The sequence below is a fragment of the Cervus elaphus genome, chromosome 14 (genome assembly GCF_910594005.1).
Source record: "Cervus elaphus chromosome 14, mCerEla1.1, whole genome shotgun sequence".
Classification (NCBI taxonomy): Eukaryota; Metazoa; Chordata; class Mammalia; order Artiodactyla; family Cervidae; genus Cervus; species Cervus elaphus.
This window is the reverse complement of record NC_057828.1, coordinates 39,033,978-39,052,049: the sequence shown is the minus strand read 5'-3', so window position 1 is coordinate 39,052,049 and position 18,072 is coordinate 39,033,978. Positions and strand designations below refer to the sequence as shown.

Here is an 18,072-nt window from a genome sequence, read left to right as displayed (position 1 = left end):
AGAATCTTACGCAGAGAGGCAGTAGTCTCTAAATTCATTTGTTCAGATACTGTCTTGTGCTATAGCTGTTTTATTCTTTTTTTTTCCCCTTTTTTTATGTGTTAAGTATAACTGAATTATACAGTATATCAGGATATTTGCAACCTATGAGAACATGACATCCACTTTATTATCTCCTGTCTGGAACTTTCCAGTGACTCCTTAAAGCTTTATGAGCTGACTTCACAGTTCCACTTGGATATCTAACAGGTTCTGTGAACTTGGTATGGTTTCACCATGCACCTAATTGCTAGAGCCAAACCCAAGGCAGCAACCCCGACCCCTTACTTCACTTCTTCTTACCAGCAAACACCGTTCACTCTGTGTATTAGTGGGCTTACACCACCACAATAAAATACCATAGGCGCAGGGGCTTCACCACCAGACATTTACATCGGCACAGTTCTAGTGAGAGCACTCTTCCTGGCTTGCAGATTATTGCCTTCTCACCCTGTCCTCACGTGGCAGAGACAGAAAGGGTAAGCTCTCTGGTGTCTCTTCTTACAAAGGCACTAATCCCATTATGAGGATGGCACCCTCATAACCTCATCTAACCCAAACTATTGACCAAAGGTCCAATCCCCATTTGGGTTAGGGCTTCAATCCATGATCTAGGGTTTAGGATTTCAACATCTAGATGTGACGGTGGGTAGGGGTGGTGGTACACCATGCATTCCACAGCCCTCTAGCATCATATATTTCTGACCACTTAACTCCATCTCTGTTCCTTGTCCTGTAGCCCAAGTCACTATTACTCCCCACATAGACTATTGTTAAATTTGCCTACGCCGTCTCTTTGTTGCCTTTCTCTCCTCTTATGATCCGTTCTCCACATAATTGCCAGTATGTTTTTAAAACTGTAGACTAGATTGTTACTTTCTTGCACAGAATCCTCAGTGGCTTCCAAATGCCCTCCCATGACCCTTAAGCCCTAGCCCCAGTGGTCTCATGAACACCCCTCCAGCCACACTGACCCTCTTGTTCCTTAAACACATCAATCTAGCTCTTGCTTTGGGAACTTCTCCACTGATGTCTCTGTGCCAGGAATGGTTTACACACTGGTCTTCACATAATTGTCATTCAGTGTTCAGATCAAACATCACCTTTACAAAGAGGCCCTCTTTGGAGGGCATGTCCTGTATCTGCCCCCCTCCCCCCCCCCACCGTTACTCTCTGTCACATTAGGGTGGCAGCATTGCATGGTGGTTAAGAAAATGAAATCTGTAGGCAAACTACTCTATGCTGTTACCACTGTGTGACTTTGGTAGAGTTAACCAACCTCTCTGTGCATAAGTTTCCTCATGGAAGATTCCTCATGGGTAAAGTAGGATTGATACACAGCTTCAGTGAATTAACACTAAACCATAACAGTAAATAGTCAACATGTGTTAGCTGCTATTATTATTACCTTGTTTCATTTTTCAGAGGATTTACCATTATTCATTTATATGCTTATTGTCTCTCTCTCCCCTTATCCCCACCCCCACCCCACACCACCCCTCCAAGATGCGAGGTCTGTAGAAGCAGGAAATTTATCTTGTTTTGTTTGCCAGGATGTTTCCCCAGTCTCTAGAGCAGAGGTTGGCATATAATGAGCACTTATAAAGTATTTGTTGACTAACTGAATGAACAAAAAGCAATTGTCAGGAAAGCATGAGCGTAACCACGGGTGTGTAGAGTCATTTAGCTCATACCCAGCTTCACACACAACAAGTAGCTTGAAACTTACTTGTTGGTGGTGGGGCAGGTACTTCAAAAAACAAAAATAGCATTCCTAGCACCATCACTGCAATCACTTAAAAAGTTTAATTTGGGCCCCTCAAAGAACACACTTTTCTGTAATGACTGTTATCTTCTTTTCTTACTGGTTAGCAGAGTGCGTGGTTCAGAAAGGTGTGTCTTAAATATCTATGGGATACACATAGTCTGTAACATAAGCTTGTAAGTTCTATAACATTTGTATAGTGTTTACAGTTTACAAAGCAGGCCAATTTTCCTTACAACATGGGTGTACGATGTCTGTGGTTGACTTTAAATTTCTTCAGGACAGTGTAATATTCTCTGTGGGTTATTTGGTTTAAGCTATGCCCTAGAGGCAGCTAGCATTCTAGTAACCCACACTCCGGAAATAGTTAGCTGGCATCATACCAGAAAGGCCACATTCCAGAGATGGAGCTACAAATAATTTAGTCACCTTGATCTCTGATAACACTGGATATTTTGCTAATTATCACAGTGAATGCCAGAGATGGCTTTTTACAGATTAATAATTATCATGATGAATACTAGAGATGAAATCTCAAAAGAATGCTCTCCATTCCTAATAAAACAGGGTTTAAAAATTCTAGTCCTCAACCTTTCCAGATGCCATCTGAGGCTTCATCCCTGTTGACTCTGGCTTTCCCACCGGTCTGCAAGATTTTCGGTTGCCAGATGCTGACAGTGGAATCCTGCCTCCTCAGCCCTGTGGGTCTGTTTCTCAGCTTGGCAGTACAAGCTGGTGGTCAAACCTACCTACAACTGCACCCTCCAATAGTGTGATCACACTACCTACATGTGAATTTTGAGCATTTATATATGGCTAGTTTAAATTGTAAAAGATACATATAAGGTTTTGAAGACAGTATAAAAAATGTAAAGTATCTCATTAATCTTTTCTATTGGGTACATGTTTAAATGACAATCTTCTGGCCATGTACCCATGCCCCTCAAGTAGGACGTCAGAGTCTTAATCACTGGACTGCCAGGGAAGCCCCTCTTTTCACTATTTCAGATGTGGCTCCTAGAAAACTTAAAAATACATTTGTGGCTCAAATTCTATTTATATAGGACAGTGCTGACCCAGGACGGAGAGCACCACTTTCAACCAGATAATAAGACAGATTAAATACTAACTGTGCCTACTTTCTAATAAATATTCATTTCTGAACAAGGGACAAAATTTGGCTTGATATTTGCTTTCACTCCCTTAATCTGGTGACGTAACTGTGGGGTCCTTATCCAAACTGTAATAAGCCAGAAAGAATTTAAAACTTTTAGGTGATTGAATGATTTATATCAACTGCGAGGTTGTAAAAGTATTAAATAGTAGCGATGACTAAGATCATGTGTAGGATAATAGAGAAAATATACTGGGTTTGAGTCAACTAGTTCTAAAAATATCACGTTTATTCACTTTACTTTCACAAGACCCTATTAAGTAGAAACTCTCAGTATTAATAGTGTGTGTGTGTGTATGTGTGTGTGTGTGTGTGTGCGCGCGTGCGCGCGCGCGAGCCCAGTCGTGGCTGATCCTACCCGATCCCAAGGGCCACGGATTTTCCAGGCAAGAATACTAGAGTGGCTTGCCGTTTCCTTCTCCTAGGGATCTTCCTGACCCAGGGACCCACAAACACTATCAATAATCCCAATTTCACTCCCCGCTGATTTAAGCGTAACTTCAGATTCTCTATCTGAAAGCGCTTCAGCTGGAATCACTTCCACCTCTGCCAGCTTTAGTCGGGGATTCTTAGGACTTCGGCCCACGCAGCACAGCCAATCAGAGCTGCGGGGTTAGCCACGTCACTCTCCTAAAAGTCCTCACCAATTTCTTCTCCGTCCCGCCCCTTTTCTATTTGTTAGAGGCTACCAGCGGCCATTTTTGATCCGGGCGGAAATCCAGTTAAGACGTGAGGGTAAAAGGCTGAAAATTAAAATCAAGGCTGACTTTCACGTTTAAGTCAGAGTCCAAGAGAGGAGACATCCTCACAGACCAACTAGGAGACTAGGGGCAGTGTGAGCCGCGGGCCCGCACTGTCGCCCACACTCAAGATGGCACCGGCCTGAGAAACACCTGCGCGGCCGTTCTATCTCGGTTCCGGGTTCTCTCGCCCTCGTGGTGGCGTTGGAGGGCTGAAGGCCGGCATTCTTTCCGGCTTCCGGACCCGTCTCTATGGTGCCGGAGAGACCAGACTCCGAAGATTGTGGCTGTAGTGGCCAGAGCGTCACGGGGGAGGCGAGGGTGGTTGGTGTCAACACGGGGCGAAGAGGGGACCGGAGCTAAGACCCTTTTCCGCCTCCCCCACCGCCCACCCGCAGGTAACAGGGAGCCGCCAGCTGCGTCCTGCGTCAGTGCGGGCCTGGGCCGCCGGGGAGGGGGCCGGCCCGGGCCGGGAGCGAGGCGGGGGGCGCGCGTCCTGCTCGCGGGTCCGCGCTTGGGACCCGCGCGGGGGCGAGCTCGGCGCGGCACCGCTGCCGGTTGAACGCTGCTTGCCGCCTCCGCGCAGCCTCCCTGCTCACTGTAGGGCCCCCTGCTAATCTGGGCGTTGCGGACGACCCCCGCCCGGTGGGGCGCTGGAAGGGAGCCTCTGAGCCCGACCTCGCGGGCAGGTGTGGAAGGTGAGCGGCCAGCGAAGGGGGATCGCCGCCCCGGCCTCTCAGCGACCCCGAGGAGTCGCGGTCAGATCCCCGTCGACCCCCAGCCTCCGCTCCTGGGCTGCCCTCCTGGCCCCCGGAAGGGCGAGTGTGCGCGGCAGGGGCGCGACGGGGCCGGGCTCTTGGGGCCGGGCCGCGGGAGCCGGGGTTCGCGCCCGCCCTGGGATGCTGCCTTCATTCTCGATCGGAGACCGGTGCAGGGCCCCAGGGGCCCCGCTGGCTCCTGTCTCTGTGTAGTGCATTTTGTTTAGAATAAAGATGAAACATATATAGGAAACCGTGCGAATACTCAGTTGGATCCTGAATTTTGGAATCCCTATTACTGTTGTTTTTAAGGACCCGTGCGCATACCCCCAAAACATCCCGTGCCTTAGCTGAAGTCATACTTAGTTCTTTAGGTACGCAAAGGCTTCATTATATATTGCTGGACAGAGTTCATTATAGGGAATGTATACGTGAAACAGATCAAAGCGAAGGGCCTCAAGTAATGTTACCACCAGATAACAAAATACCGATCAGTACCTTTGAACTCTCAGTGCAAAACCTTATCGTTGGAACTCCAAGCTGAGGGAGTTAAGATCACGATCATCCCAATTACTTGCGAAGGAGAGCGAGTTCCTCAAAGAACAGTCATTTCTTAGTTTAGTGTATGGGTTGCCCAGTAACATAGACAAGGGCTTTTAATCCCACAGGTGGCCCAGAAACCTGATGTGCTGCCCAAAGAAGTAAAAGGATGAAGCAAGATAGGTGAACAACATTTTAAAGAGAAGACGATGATACCTATACAAGTCAAACTGTCTACCCAATATTTTATTTTAGTGTGTGTGCGCTTGCGCAGGAGATCACACTTGCCCAACTCTGCAACCCCATCGACTGTAGCCCACCAGGCTCCTTTGACCATGGAATTTTCCAGACAAGAATATCAGAGCTTGGAAATGGGTTGACATTTCCTTTTTCATGGGATCTTGCTGACCCAGAGATGGAGTCTGTGTCTCTTGGTCTCCTACTTTGGCAAGCGGGTTCTTTACCAACTGAGCCACCAGGTGGTAAATTCTGAAAAATACCTATGCTAATATTAAGAGTATCTTTTTCTGCCTTTTTGTGACTTTTTCATTTCAAGGTTAAATGATTTGGTGCTTTCCCCTTTACTCTTCAAAACAAAAAAGAGCATTTTGGAGGTCCAGGTGTTCTTGTTTACCAGTATTACATTTCAGTAAGTCCATTTTAGCTGAATTGTCATTTTTAAAACGTTGTTTATAGCAACAGTTGTGCCTCTTAGGATACAACTATACAACTTATATCTTAGGATGTAAGAATTGTGAAGCTACATATTAAGAATTACTGCTTTTAAGACATAAACAAATTGCAGTCAACAACACATCTTTTTATTTTCCTCCTAATATTTATTTCTCAATAGGGCCTCCCTGGTGGTTCAGAGAGTATTGAATTTTCCTGCAGTGCAGGAGACTGGGTTTGATCCCTGGGTTGGGAGGATCCCCTGGAGAAAGAAATGTTAACCCACTCCAGTATTCTTGCCTGGAGAATTCTATGGATAGAGGAACCTGGTGGGCTAAGTCCATGGGCTGGCAAAGAGTCAGACACCACTGAGCGATTAACACTAACTAATGAAGTTTTTACTGAAAGTAGGCTGTAATCCTGGAGAAGGAAATGGCAACCCACTCCAGTGTTCTTGCCTGGAGAATCCCAGGGACAGAGGAGCCTGTTGGGCTGCTGTCTATGGGGTCACACAGAGTCGGACACGACTGACGTGACTTAGCAGCAGCAGCAGGCTGTAATCCAACTACTGTAAGCGCTGCAGGGTGGTATCAGTAGACTGCTGTCAACATTAATCATGCTTTCAAGCTAATAAAATGTCATCCTTTTGAGTTTTCGCAAGGAAGGGGTTCATTCCTTTAAATTTTCAGGTGGTATTTCTTGAGGTCATGGACCCAAATAAAACCCAGTTTTTAGTATCTTCCTAGAGTTTTTATAACCCTGAATTGTTAGTGATCTTATAGCGGAATTCATAACATCAAATGGAAGGTTAATAGGTGTTGTAAGGCCCTATATCCCCATAAGAAAGTGTTTTGCCCTTGAGAAATGACCAAGTTTATTAAATGTCTATTGCTGTACCTCTGCTGATGGCCATTCCTTCAGCCAGAGTCCCCGCTGAACTCTTATGACCACTTTATCGCCTCTGGAGACTAATACTAAAACTAAGTGAATGGCATGAATTTTTTCTACCAAGGCTATTTTCTTGCAGCAGTTCCTTACATGTAGATTTTGGAAAGCTGTATTTTGTGGCTAAGAGAGAGGAAGAAGTTAGATTAACTTCAGATGCTACTTTTGAAAGTAGCACCTCTCTAGCTCATTCTTGTAGTCTGACTTGCTTTTCAGATAGGAGGAGTTCAAAGTTGTGCTTATGAAATGGCAGTTACTTTCAAAGAGCATGGACCCGTTCGGGCTACCTCAGGTGTCCTTGGCATCCCACTCTTCCCCTCCCACGAATGTAAGGGTGGCAGTGAGGCAGTGGATTAGAAGCTGGGCTTCCGGCAGCCTCGATTGGAGTAGTACTGTGCCTGTTATTCTCCCAGTGCTTGCTTTTCCTTCTGGTGCTGCCTGCCAGTTTCTTCTGCACTTGCCCAGTTTCTTCATTTCCATGGCTTTGGCTTACCACAGCCCTGACTCTGCCTTATGGGATCCTTTTAACCTTCAGCTATGCTGCTAATAGACAAAAATGGCTCTTGTTCATTCAGATTCCTGGGGCAGACAGTGATTGTCCAGCTTAGCTCTTCCTTCAGGTCATGGGTCCTGGAGATGGCTCATGTGTGATTTGACTGCCCTTTGGCTCAGGGTGTCATCTGACCCATAAATAACTGTGCCTAAGAGGAGGGGCACAAGACCCGAGTGCTAAATGTGAGGCTCCCAAAATGGGTGGGGAGGTGGCGTTGCCATAGGCTGGGCAGGCACCGCACCATCTCCAAAACAGGGGAATTAATAGTAGTTGCTTTTTTCCTCCAAGATCCTACATAAATACCAGTTTTATTTGTCGTCCCAGTAGAAAGGTGAGTGTTGCATGCACAGATGATCCTTGAACCACATGGGTTTGAGCTGCACAGGCCCGTTTACACGCTCAGTAAATGTACACTACGGTACTTCATGATCTGTGGTTGGTGGGATCCCCTTTGTTGGTTGAATCCACAGATATGGGACCGCAGATATGGAGGGTCAGCTGTAAAGTTATACTCAGGTTTTTGACCAAGAGGTTATGGGTGCCCCTAATTTCCTGTGATTTTAAAGGGTCAGCTGTTGTTGAGATACTTTGTAATACTGTTTCTTGTTGTCATTTAGGGTATTTTTTTGTTTGTTTGGAGGGGTTTACTCTTTTTTTTGCCTCTGTCATTCTTAGGAAAGATAAATTGGTAGGTAGGAGCTCAGTGGATTTGTTACAAAGCCAGCTTAGTTCTTATCCTCAGAAACATTCTTGGGTTTTTAAAAAAACATCAATTTTAGCTAACTTTAGCCCTTATACATGTTATAATCCTTATTCAGGTTTATATGTAAGTCTGTAGCCCTTTGAAATTCTTTGGTTGGGGTATGTGTTTTAAGCAGTATTGCATACTCTGATAACCTAGTAAGTGTTGAATGGAACTTTACCAAAGTGGGGGGAAAAAATCTCAAGTAGAGGGTCTATGTATAATGATTCTTGGGTTTATATTTACCCAAAGGATGAAGATTCTAAAGTGAATTTTTTAAAGGTTCACCTAGAATTTTTGGCTGTTACTTAGAGCTTGCAACTTGCTTCCCACGCTGCCAGAGTTAGTAAGAACTCTTTTTATCTTGTATTTTTAAAGTTATGGTAAAGCCAGAACTAAAAACTGACTGCCATAAACTTTTCAGACATGTGTTGTTTGGCCTATACATGTTTAAAAATGTTGGAGCCAATGTTTAAATATATGGAAATTTCCACATAAATATTCTGGCTCTTGGCTCTTTGTGGGTAAATCGTGTGACCTGGCAGTTCTGAAGTGGCAGTTCTGGTTGGAATCTTGTGATGGTGGCTGCCTTCCTAGTGTAAACCAGTCACAGTAGGTGCCTGTGCACACAGCAAGCCCTTTGCTTCTCCACCAATACTGCGGAACCTCTGTGTATTGTCTGTTGTAACCACATGAGTTCGTATCCTTGAAAGATATACTCTTATTGTGGAACAGTTGGGAGGTGCAGGCAAATGTATGTCTGTGTGACAAACACAGAATGTGAATTCACATTCATGTATGTGAATCATCCATGGTCTGACATCCACAACAAACCTGTTAATACTTAACACACCTTTCAAGTGTGTGTGTGTGTAGCTATAGCAGTAGATCACTCATTGCTATAATCATAATCAAGGTATACTGAATATATCCATTCCCCCCAAAGTTTCCTCAGACCCCGTTGTATTCCTGTCCTCTCCCATGGTTTCTCTAACTAGTCTTACCCCAGGCAACCACTTACCTGTTTTCTGTCCTTATAGAAAAGTTTGCATTTCCTAGAATCTCACGTCTTTTTAATGTTTGGGATTATACAGTTTTGCTTTCTCCCCTTTTTAGCATACTTTGGAGAGTAGTTACAGGATTGTATTTTTTTCTTATACTTGTTATCATTTGTGTCCAATGAGTTATCTATTTACCTTCCCATTATTCTACTGGTGTTTTAATGTTTTCTTGGTTTATATAAGCTTTCCATTTGTTAACATATTTTTCAACATTTTTAGAAATATTCTCCAGTTTGTAATGTTCTCCATATAATTGTAAGTTGTTTTAGACGTCCAGAAGTTTCTCATTTTTGAATGATCAAGTTTTGCAGCGCTTTCCTCTATGAGACTGGATATAAGTGGGGTAGGGTGCCAGAGAGCACTTGTTCTGTGTTGGATTGCTTTTCCTCTGTGGAAGTTCTGTGTGTGCACTGGGGGTTGGGAACGACAGTAACTGCATGTGTCTGTCTGGTTAAGTGCGTTTTTTCTAGAGCTGTTATTTGTTCATTGTCAAGCCTTGCAGGTAACTTGCTGAACATGGACTGTTTTTGTTGTCAAATGGCCTGGTTTATGAGGATTGTAGGCAGTGGTAGGAGTTCCTACAGCGGAGCGCCTGGGTCTGGTTACTTGGCTGTCTCTGGCTCATAGCTCAGATACGCAGTGTTTGGAAACGTTTTCTGTTTGCTTTCAGGTCTGCGTGGCTTTGAGAAGGAGCTGCAGCACCCCTGGCTCACCGAACAAGGGATGGGCTCAGAGAACAGTGCTTTGAAGAGCTACGCCCTGAAGGAGCCGCAGTTCACCTTACCCTCCGGACTTGCTGTCTACCCCGCTGTCCTGCAAGATGGCAAACTCGCGTCGGTTTTTGTCTATAAGAGAGAAAACGAAGATAAGGTTAATAAAGCTGCCAAGGTACCTTGATAGGGGACTGCCTAATAGCTAGTACTTTTTACTGTCTTCTTGTTTTCTATTAAAAAAAAATCATGAAATTAATAAAGTTCCAAGGGGGTAGGTCATAGTAATATTTTCATTCATGGCCTTTGAATATATAGTTGTCCTTACTTCATGGGAACGTCATCAGCTTGCATCACGAGGTCAAGTACCATAGATAAGCCTAATAGCTCTTCTCATCATATTGTATTTTTTTTAGTGAGAAAGTTTGGGAGGGGATTTTACATGCCTCACGGAAGATAAAGGGACTTAATTCTAGCTTAGCAAAAATGCTCTAAGTATGGACAACATTTTAATTGGTGTGCTGATGTTGGGATGGACCTGAAAATTACATATTTTAGGAACTGTAATGCTGTTTTTTCCTTTCCTGAGGCATTGTGGTGCTCCCGGAAAGAATGTGAAACTGGAATGTGGGACAAGATGCCCCAGAAAGACTGTGACCTGGGCCCTACTTCTTGCCAAGGGACCCTAGAGCATTAACTTCTGGCGGCTTCAGTTTTATTATTATGAAAAAGTTCCTCCCACCTCAGGCCTCCTAACTGCTGCTCCTGTGAAGGGCGCCAGTGGGCTAGCAAGCTGGCTGACCTGCTGTCAGGGGATCCTGGGCTGTCATTAGAAAAAATGACTCCACCTTGGAATATAATTCAAGAAAATAGCCCTAAGTGTCTTTTCAGATTAAAGAAAAGAAAAGTATTAGCTGATATTTCTTTGGCTAGTTAGCCATTTCCTTGGGTATTCAGGCATTCAGATTATCTTTAGGAAGATTCTAAAATTGGAAAGCCCTTTCAGATTGATTCAGTGTCTTTATTTTGTTAGGAGTTATGGTCTGTATTACCTTGAGTCTCTTTATACTAACAATAAGAATAAAACATTGATACATATTTCGTAAGTGTTAGTTGCTCAGTGTCTGACTCTTTGTGACCCCATGGACTGTAGCCCATCAGGTTCCTCTGTCCATGGAATTCTTCTGGCAAGAATACTGGAGTGGGCTGCCATTTCCTTCTCCAGGGGATCTTCCTGACTCAGGGATCAAACCTGGGTCTCCAGAACTGCAGGGAGATTCTTTATTGTCTGAACCACCAGGGACGCCCTGTATTTCATAGATCTGTTTAAATGGTTTATACCTTGTTAGTGATTATAAAGGACTATATTATAATATGTAGTGTTAGGAATATAATTTAGGCGTTTTGTCTGTCACACCAGTTCATTGTTTGATGTCTCTGATCAACCTTGAGATTAATAGTTGTAAGATGGTTCCTAAGGAAAATGTTTTACTCAGAATGCATTTTCCATTAATGTGCTCTGATAAAAAGTGTAGCTGGCTATTGTATCACTAAGTAATTGTGTTTTTTGGTAAGACCACACATTGTCTCTTTTCCATCCCATCTGGGAATTGATACTGATTTTTTATTGTGATTTTACAAAAGATGCAATGCCTTGCCTCCCTGTCTTTTGCTTAGGTGCAGTTAATATCTGACATACTTCTTGTCATTATCATCTAATAAGATTTCATATTAAAAAAATAACAATTGACTATTACTAGTGAAGTACTAGAAATTTATAACCATTTATAAGACCATAAGATTTTTTAAACTATGTTAATCTTTATGGTGTATGTAGCATGGAAGTTGAACAACCCAGATCATAAAAGTTTTAAAGGGAAGAAGCAAAGCTCATGCAATGTTTGATAACTTCCGCACTGTAGGAATTGCAAAACTTGAGAAGGAAGATTTTTTTCCACCCTTGGTATCTATACATACTCTTCTGAGCCATGACTCTTTTCACGTGGTTCATACTTGTCTTTTAGGTTCCTCGGGCTTTCATGCGGTTTTGAATACCTGAACCTTGAATCTGCGAAATTTGAAAAGGCAACAAAATGATAAGAAGTTTAGATGAAGGTCACAGTACTTGAGAAATGAATGGCATTGCATTGGGTTTTAGGAACTTGGTTTCCTAGATACCTGAAATATTGAAGTACCATCATTAGCTTGCTTCCTTTCTCTAGAGATCAGGTTCCTAATCCTACCACTGACATTTCTAATAACCGTCAATGGTAGGATTACCATTTCAAGCAGATATACAGTGTTTCCTTTGCCAAACATTGTTAGGTAGTGATTATACTCTTCTAGTGAGTGAGTGAGTGAAGTTGCTCAGTCATCTCCGACTCTGCGACCCCATGGACTGTAGCATACCAGGCTCCTCAGTTCATGGAATTTTCCAGGCAAGAGTACTGGAGTGGGTTGCCATTTCCTTCTCCAGGGGATCTTTCTGAACCGGGGATCGAACCCGGGGCTCCTGCATTGCAGGCAGATGCTTTACCATCTGAGCGACCAGGGAAGCCATACTCTTCTAACCATGTTGTAAATAAAAAACAGCATCTCAGCACACTGTTTAACCTCTGAAGTAAGATGAAATGCAGGTATAACCTTTGGCTACAAAACAGGATCAGAAATACTTCAAGTCCATCATACCTTCTCATTTTATCCTGAATTCATTAGCTGTTGATACAATAGTATAATTTTCTCACTGGGATTATGATTCATTTCTAACCAATAGCCTGCAAGGGGTGGTAAATCCTAAGTCAGAACTTGGTTACTATATGGTTTGCTATAATATAATGTACATGTTTAGTCAGGGCCTCATGGTGAGTATAGGCTCAAATAATGGTTCCTAAGTGTCTTTCTATCAAGCAGCCACATCAGAGTAGGTATGTAGATGCTGTGTAGGTGCTCTGTTTAGTGCCTTAGGAGACATGCTCTAACTCCGTGGTGGGAATTAGACATGCTCTAATTCCAGGGTGGGTTCACGCTGCTGTTGGTCAACATATTTGAGAACCCATGTTGTGTGGGCATGAGAAAGAAATAGAAGGACTGATTGCTCTGCTTAAAGGAGCTTGAATTCTGTTTGGGAAATGCTTTACTGCTCTTCCTTATACTGACATTTTCTTTCTGTTCCTCTCCCTCTCAGCCTTTTTTATGTTATTTACAACCCCCATTCCGGTAAATCAACTTCCCTGTATCGTCAGCTTTGAAAAAAATGATTTCCTTCCCCTCATGATCGAAGTCTGGTTCTCTTACAAGGCTCCCAAGCACCACCTGCTCGGAAGAACTTAGGAAGCATTACCCCTCCCTCAGGGTGTTACGGTCACCAGGCGGCACTGGCCCTTGGCCAGTTCCCACCACGGTTCTCAGACTTCACATTCTCATCCTTTTGTCTCTAAATATCTGTCAAAACCTCTTGTCTGAGCTCCAGATCTATTATTTCCACATGCCTATTCAGTATCTCTTGTGCCCAAAAGCATGCTTTCCAGCATAGAGTTCTTTATCCTGCCTTTTCTTCTTGGTTTATGATCCTACCTCCAGGCAGTGAACATTTAAAGACAGAATGGACTTCTGTCTTTTTCTCCAGTTTGCATTTTAGGGGTAGGAGGAAGAGTATGTCTCCCTGAAGATTCTAGCTGTCTGGTTTAGGCATCTTGTTATTTTGTTGTATTTCTTTAGCAGAGTGACAGTAAAGCTTTCTCCCTGTCAAAAAACTTAAAAGTGAATTTAAGCTACAGTTGAGAACGACTTTGTGTTGTTTTCAAAGTGAAGTAGCAAGTCTGAGGTAGAATGGTAATGAAAAGTCAAGCCCCTGAGGCTTGAATTAAGTCTCTGAATGGCTGAGTCCTAACTAACTGATTCTTGAATAGTAGGGATACCACACACTTAACATCTGTGTATGGGCATAGAACGGCAAAATATCTACTACAACTCATATTTAATAACATAAAGGTCCTTACTCAGAATCCTCTTTTAAAGAGCAGTACCTCCTGGAGTGAATGAGATGTGATCGATACTTGGTAACTTTGCAACAAATGGTTTCAAATCAGTCTCATTGAACAGCAATCACCTTTCTCCACAAGAACAAAAACATTTTTCTTTTTAATTGATATTCATTGAGAAGATATCCTAGTTACACTTAGCAAGTACATCTTGTCATTCTGTCTTTTGTTTGGAATAGCAGAAGTTTAAATCAAGAAGTATTTCTATTTCATTCTTAACTGCTAACCTTTCCTGTGAATTTATGCATAATTTTGTGCATAACTACATATGCCAAAGAGGAGTGACAAGGTTTTTGCTAAGTTAAGTGCCTTATTCAGAATCATGCAAGATTTACTCCATTTTTTCTTCCTTCATTTAAACAAATAAGAAGCCACTTGGGACACCTAATGAGTTAATGAAAAGAGAAGAGTTTTAAAGATGGTTGAATAATGTGCTGGATCATAAAACAGTTTTGAATGGATTAGTACCCTGATCCACAATAAGCAGTGTAATTTTGTTGATCTTGCTTTCTTATTTTTTTGCCTTCTTACTTTCAAACATTTAATCCCCTTAATCATATTCAACTATCTTTAAAGCTTTTCTCTTTTCATTAATTAGAAAACTGATCATCAGATAAAGAATGTGTATTCTGCAATTGGATATAGTGTTTTCTAAATCTCAGTTTGATTCAGGTAGTTGATATTATTCAGGTTTTCTATGTTTTATTCATTTTATTTGTTTTCTGCTAGTTCTATTGATTTTATTTTTTTCTGTTGATTCAGCAGAAATCGCCAACTCTGATACTATGATTGTGAAATTGTCTGTTTTTTCCCTTTCATTTTCCCAGTTTTTGCTTCATGTGTATCTTGAGTTTCTGCTCTTATGCACATACACATTTATAATTGGTTATGTCTTTTTAATGAATTATCCCTTTTATTCTTTAAGTAATTGTCCCATTTTATCTCTGGCCATACTCTTTGTCTTGAAGTATATTTTGTCTGATAGGAATATATCTGTGTCAGCCTTCTTTTGCTTACTGATAGATAGCCTTTTCTGTCAAATTAATTTATTTTCTATTCATTTACCTATCTCTGTCTTTTATGTCTAAAGTACGTGTTCTATAGGCAGCATATAGTTGGATCTTCCTTCTTTTATCCACTCTTAATTGGAGTGTTTAGTTTTTTAACATTTAATGTAATTATTTATCATTTGTTTTCTTCTCATCCCTTTCTGATTTTTGTTCTTCTGTTCCCCCTTTTTGTGAATTATTTTAATATTTTTAGTTTAATGTATCTTGAATGGGGGCTATATATTTCTTTACTTTTTTAAAGTAGTTACACTGAGGGCTTCAATATACATAACTAACTTTTAATTAGTCATGGTTATTAACTGTGGTTAGTTAATACTAACCACTAATTGTGGTTAGTCTGTACCACAGTCACAGAAAATGTAGAAGCCTTGGAATCATGTAGATGTCTCCAGCCTCTAAACCTGCTGTTCTTCTGTGACATGTATATTAACTGTATGTCCACACAGGTATGCAGGCATGCACATACATGGCACACATGGAAAACCTTTCCAGGCAAGTGTTACAGTGCTTACTCTACATAGTCATATATACTTTAAATAAGAGGGGAAAAAAATGTAAGCTTCAGCTTTAACCTGATGGTTACTATTTCGGATGCTCTTCTTCCAATCCTGAAGATCCAGGTTTCCCTTAGGTGTTGTTTCCTTTTCAGCTTGAAACTTCTTTCCCATTTTTGTAGAGCAGATCATCTAGCAACAACTTTTCTGTTTTTGTGATCAAAAATGCTTTTAATTTGCCTTCTTTCCTGAAGGGTATTTTTGCTAGATACAGAATTCAGGTTTGATGATTTTTTTTGTTTCATTGCTTTAAAGATAGTTTCCCTTTATCTTTTGAATTCTGGTTTCTTATGAGAAATTAGTATCATTCAGTTTGTTATTTCTCTCCACCTGTGTTGTTTTTCTCCGGCTGCTTCTAAGGTTTTTAAACTGATGTTTGATTTTCAGCAGTTTGATCATAATGTGTTTAGGTGTAGTTTTCTCTGATTTATCTTACTTAGCGTTCATTGAAGTTCTTAAATCTGTAAACTTAAGTATTTGGCCAAATTTTGGGAGTTTTCATCCATTATATTTCTTTTATGTCCCAATTATTTCTTCTTTTTTTTTTTTAGAACTCCAGTTATGTACATTAAACTTTTTGTTATTGTCACCCAGGTTTCTGAAGCTCTGACCTTTTCTTTTACTTTTTCGTCTTTGTTCTTTAGATTGGTTAACAACTTTAGGTTCACTGAGTCTTGTCTCTGTCATTATCATTCTGTTATTAAGTTCATCCATTGTATTTTTTTATTTGTAATATTTTAATTTATAAAATTTCCATTTAATTCTTTTGTGTAACATTCATTTCTCTTCTGAGAGCTTCTGTCTTTCTACTTATTTTATAACTGTTTCCTTTATCTCCGGGGGGAATGGTGGTGATAGCTGCTTCAGTTTCCTTCTGATAATTTCTAGTATCTGGTGTCTGGTCCATCTTGGGGTTGCTATTTGTTGGCTGTTTTTTCACATTTTCATGATTCTTTATCTTCTGAGAGATTTTGGATTGCGTCCTGGACGTTTTGAATGCCCTGTTGCATAGACTCTTGGTTCTGCTATAATTCTCTGGAGACTGCTGATGTTTTTCGTTTGCAGATGGTCAATTCCCTTGGGTTCAAGCTTCCCTTTTTTTTTTTAACTACTCTCCTCTCACCCTTCCTGTGCATGGTAGTTCAAACCTTAGTTCATTTTTCACACCTTTGCTGTGCTAATTTGGGTCTGTCCTGTGCGTGTTTGGTTCCGGGGTTCGTCTGAGACCTGGTGGGTACACAGGTAACTGGGGCCTCTTCTCCCCCCCTCGGCTCTCTCTCCTCGGGGACAGCTTCCTCATGCCCGAACCTGCTCCGGTTCTCCTGGCCGCAGAGATGGCAGAGTTTCCACTGGAGTCTGAGCCGCCTTCGCTGCACTGCTCCGCGCGGGGGCCTGCCTTCAGTGCACAGCTGTGAGAAGGGGCACCCCCAACCGGGAAACTCACCCCATGGGTGACTGCCCGCCACAGTCTACATGCTCTCGTTTACTTTTCAGAGTTCCCAGGCGTTGTTTTCGGTGCTTCGTTCAGAGTTTATAGCAATAATCATTGGAAATCTGGGCTCTTGGGGGCTTACACTCATGGAAGTGAAAGTCTCTGTAGAGTAATATAAATGCCGGTAAAGTGAACACTGTCAGAACACGTCATGGATTTTTCTTTGCCTTATTTGAAACTTGGGGGGTTAGGTGGGGGAGGTAAGAGACTGGAGAAGACCTAAGTATACATTTTCTGAATTGATTACAATATATATGAGTCTATAATTCATCTTGTTTTGAGTCATTAACTTTACCGACTTTTCTGTTTGTATTTTTAAAGCACCTGAAGACCCTTCGTCACCCGTGCTTGCTAAGGTTTTTGTCTTGCACTGTGGAAGCAGACGGCATTCATCTCGTCACTGAGCGAGTGCAGCCTCTGGAAGTGGTTTTGGAAACACTGTCTCCTGCGGAGGTCTGTGCTGGGATCTATGACATATTGCTGGCTCTTATCTTCCTTCATGACCGAGTAAGTAACCTGGGCAGTCTGCCTCACAGCCTTTCCTGTAGACCCGGAGTGGGAGATGGAGGCCGATGTATGGGGCAGTGCTTGTGAGTTTGGGTATCTATGGAAATCGTAAGTTACTATTCTCATCAGAAAGCTTCCTGAGGGAAAACAGCACATGAGATGCTATAGACAGACAAGCGGTTTGTGGAGCAGGCAACAAGTTCTTTGTCCCTGGGTAGTTATTTATAGAACTTTATTTCAGTTTACTATATAGTCTGTCTCTAGTTTTGGATAAGTCTTTACCGAAAATTATCTACAGCTGGTATTTGTTATTAGGATGAGATAAAAGTTTAGTAACATCAGTGCTGGTGTGGACCATGTTTCTGTTTGTTTTCAGGAATTTTTTTTTTTCTTTTAACGAAAGAAATGATCATTTCTTAGAAAGAGGCAGAGTTTTACACACCCTTTCCCATTGAAGTAGGTGGTGCCAAAGAGAGGCAGCCCCTTAATACCACGGCAGTATTTGCTATTAATGGGGATAAAGTGGTATTGTTTACTTGTGGTCTGTTTCTTAACAGTATTATTGAACTACTAGTTTCTTACTGGGATTCACATTCTGAAGTATAAAGGCCTATGGCAGCCTCCCAAGATTAAAAAACACCAGTTACAGGTTAGAAGCACTTGCATTTGCCTCATCTCAATGTGTTTTTAAAAAATTTTTTCTGTTAATG

At 41.9% G+C, this 18,072-nt stretch overlaps 1 protein-coding gene across 2 annotated transcripts in view; it reads left to right on the top strand.

The window, feature by feature from the left end:
• The first annotated feature begins 3,693 nt into the window (after positions 1–3,693).
• The window catches only part of SCYL3 (SCY1 like pseudokinase 3), a 39,038-nt gene continuing 24,659 nt past the window's right edge, over positions 3,694–18,072 (top strand). Inside the window, exons 1-3 of one of the 2 annotated variants that reach the window (XM_043923058.1) lie at positions 3,694–4,116; positions 9,660–9,877; positions 17,177–17,362. In XM_043923058.1, coding sequence (XP_043778993.1) covers positions 9,713–9,877; positions 17,177–17,362 — 351 coding nt within the window. In that variant the 5' untranslated portion in view covers positions 3,694–4,116; positions 9,660–9,712. Of the gene's footprint in view, positions 4,117–4,258; positions 4,417–9,659; positions 9,878–17,176; positions 17,363–18,072 lie in introns of those variants that run through there. The other variant, XM_043923059.1, reaches the window with a different exon arrangement.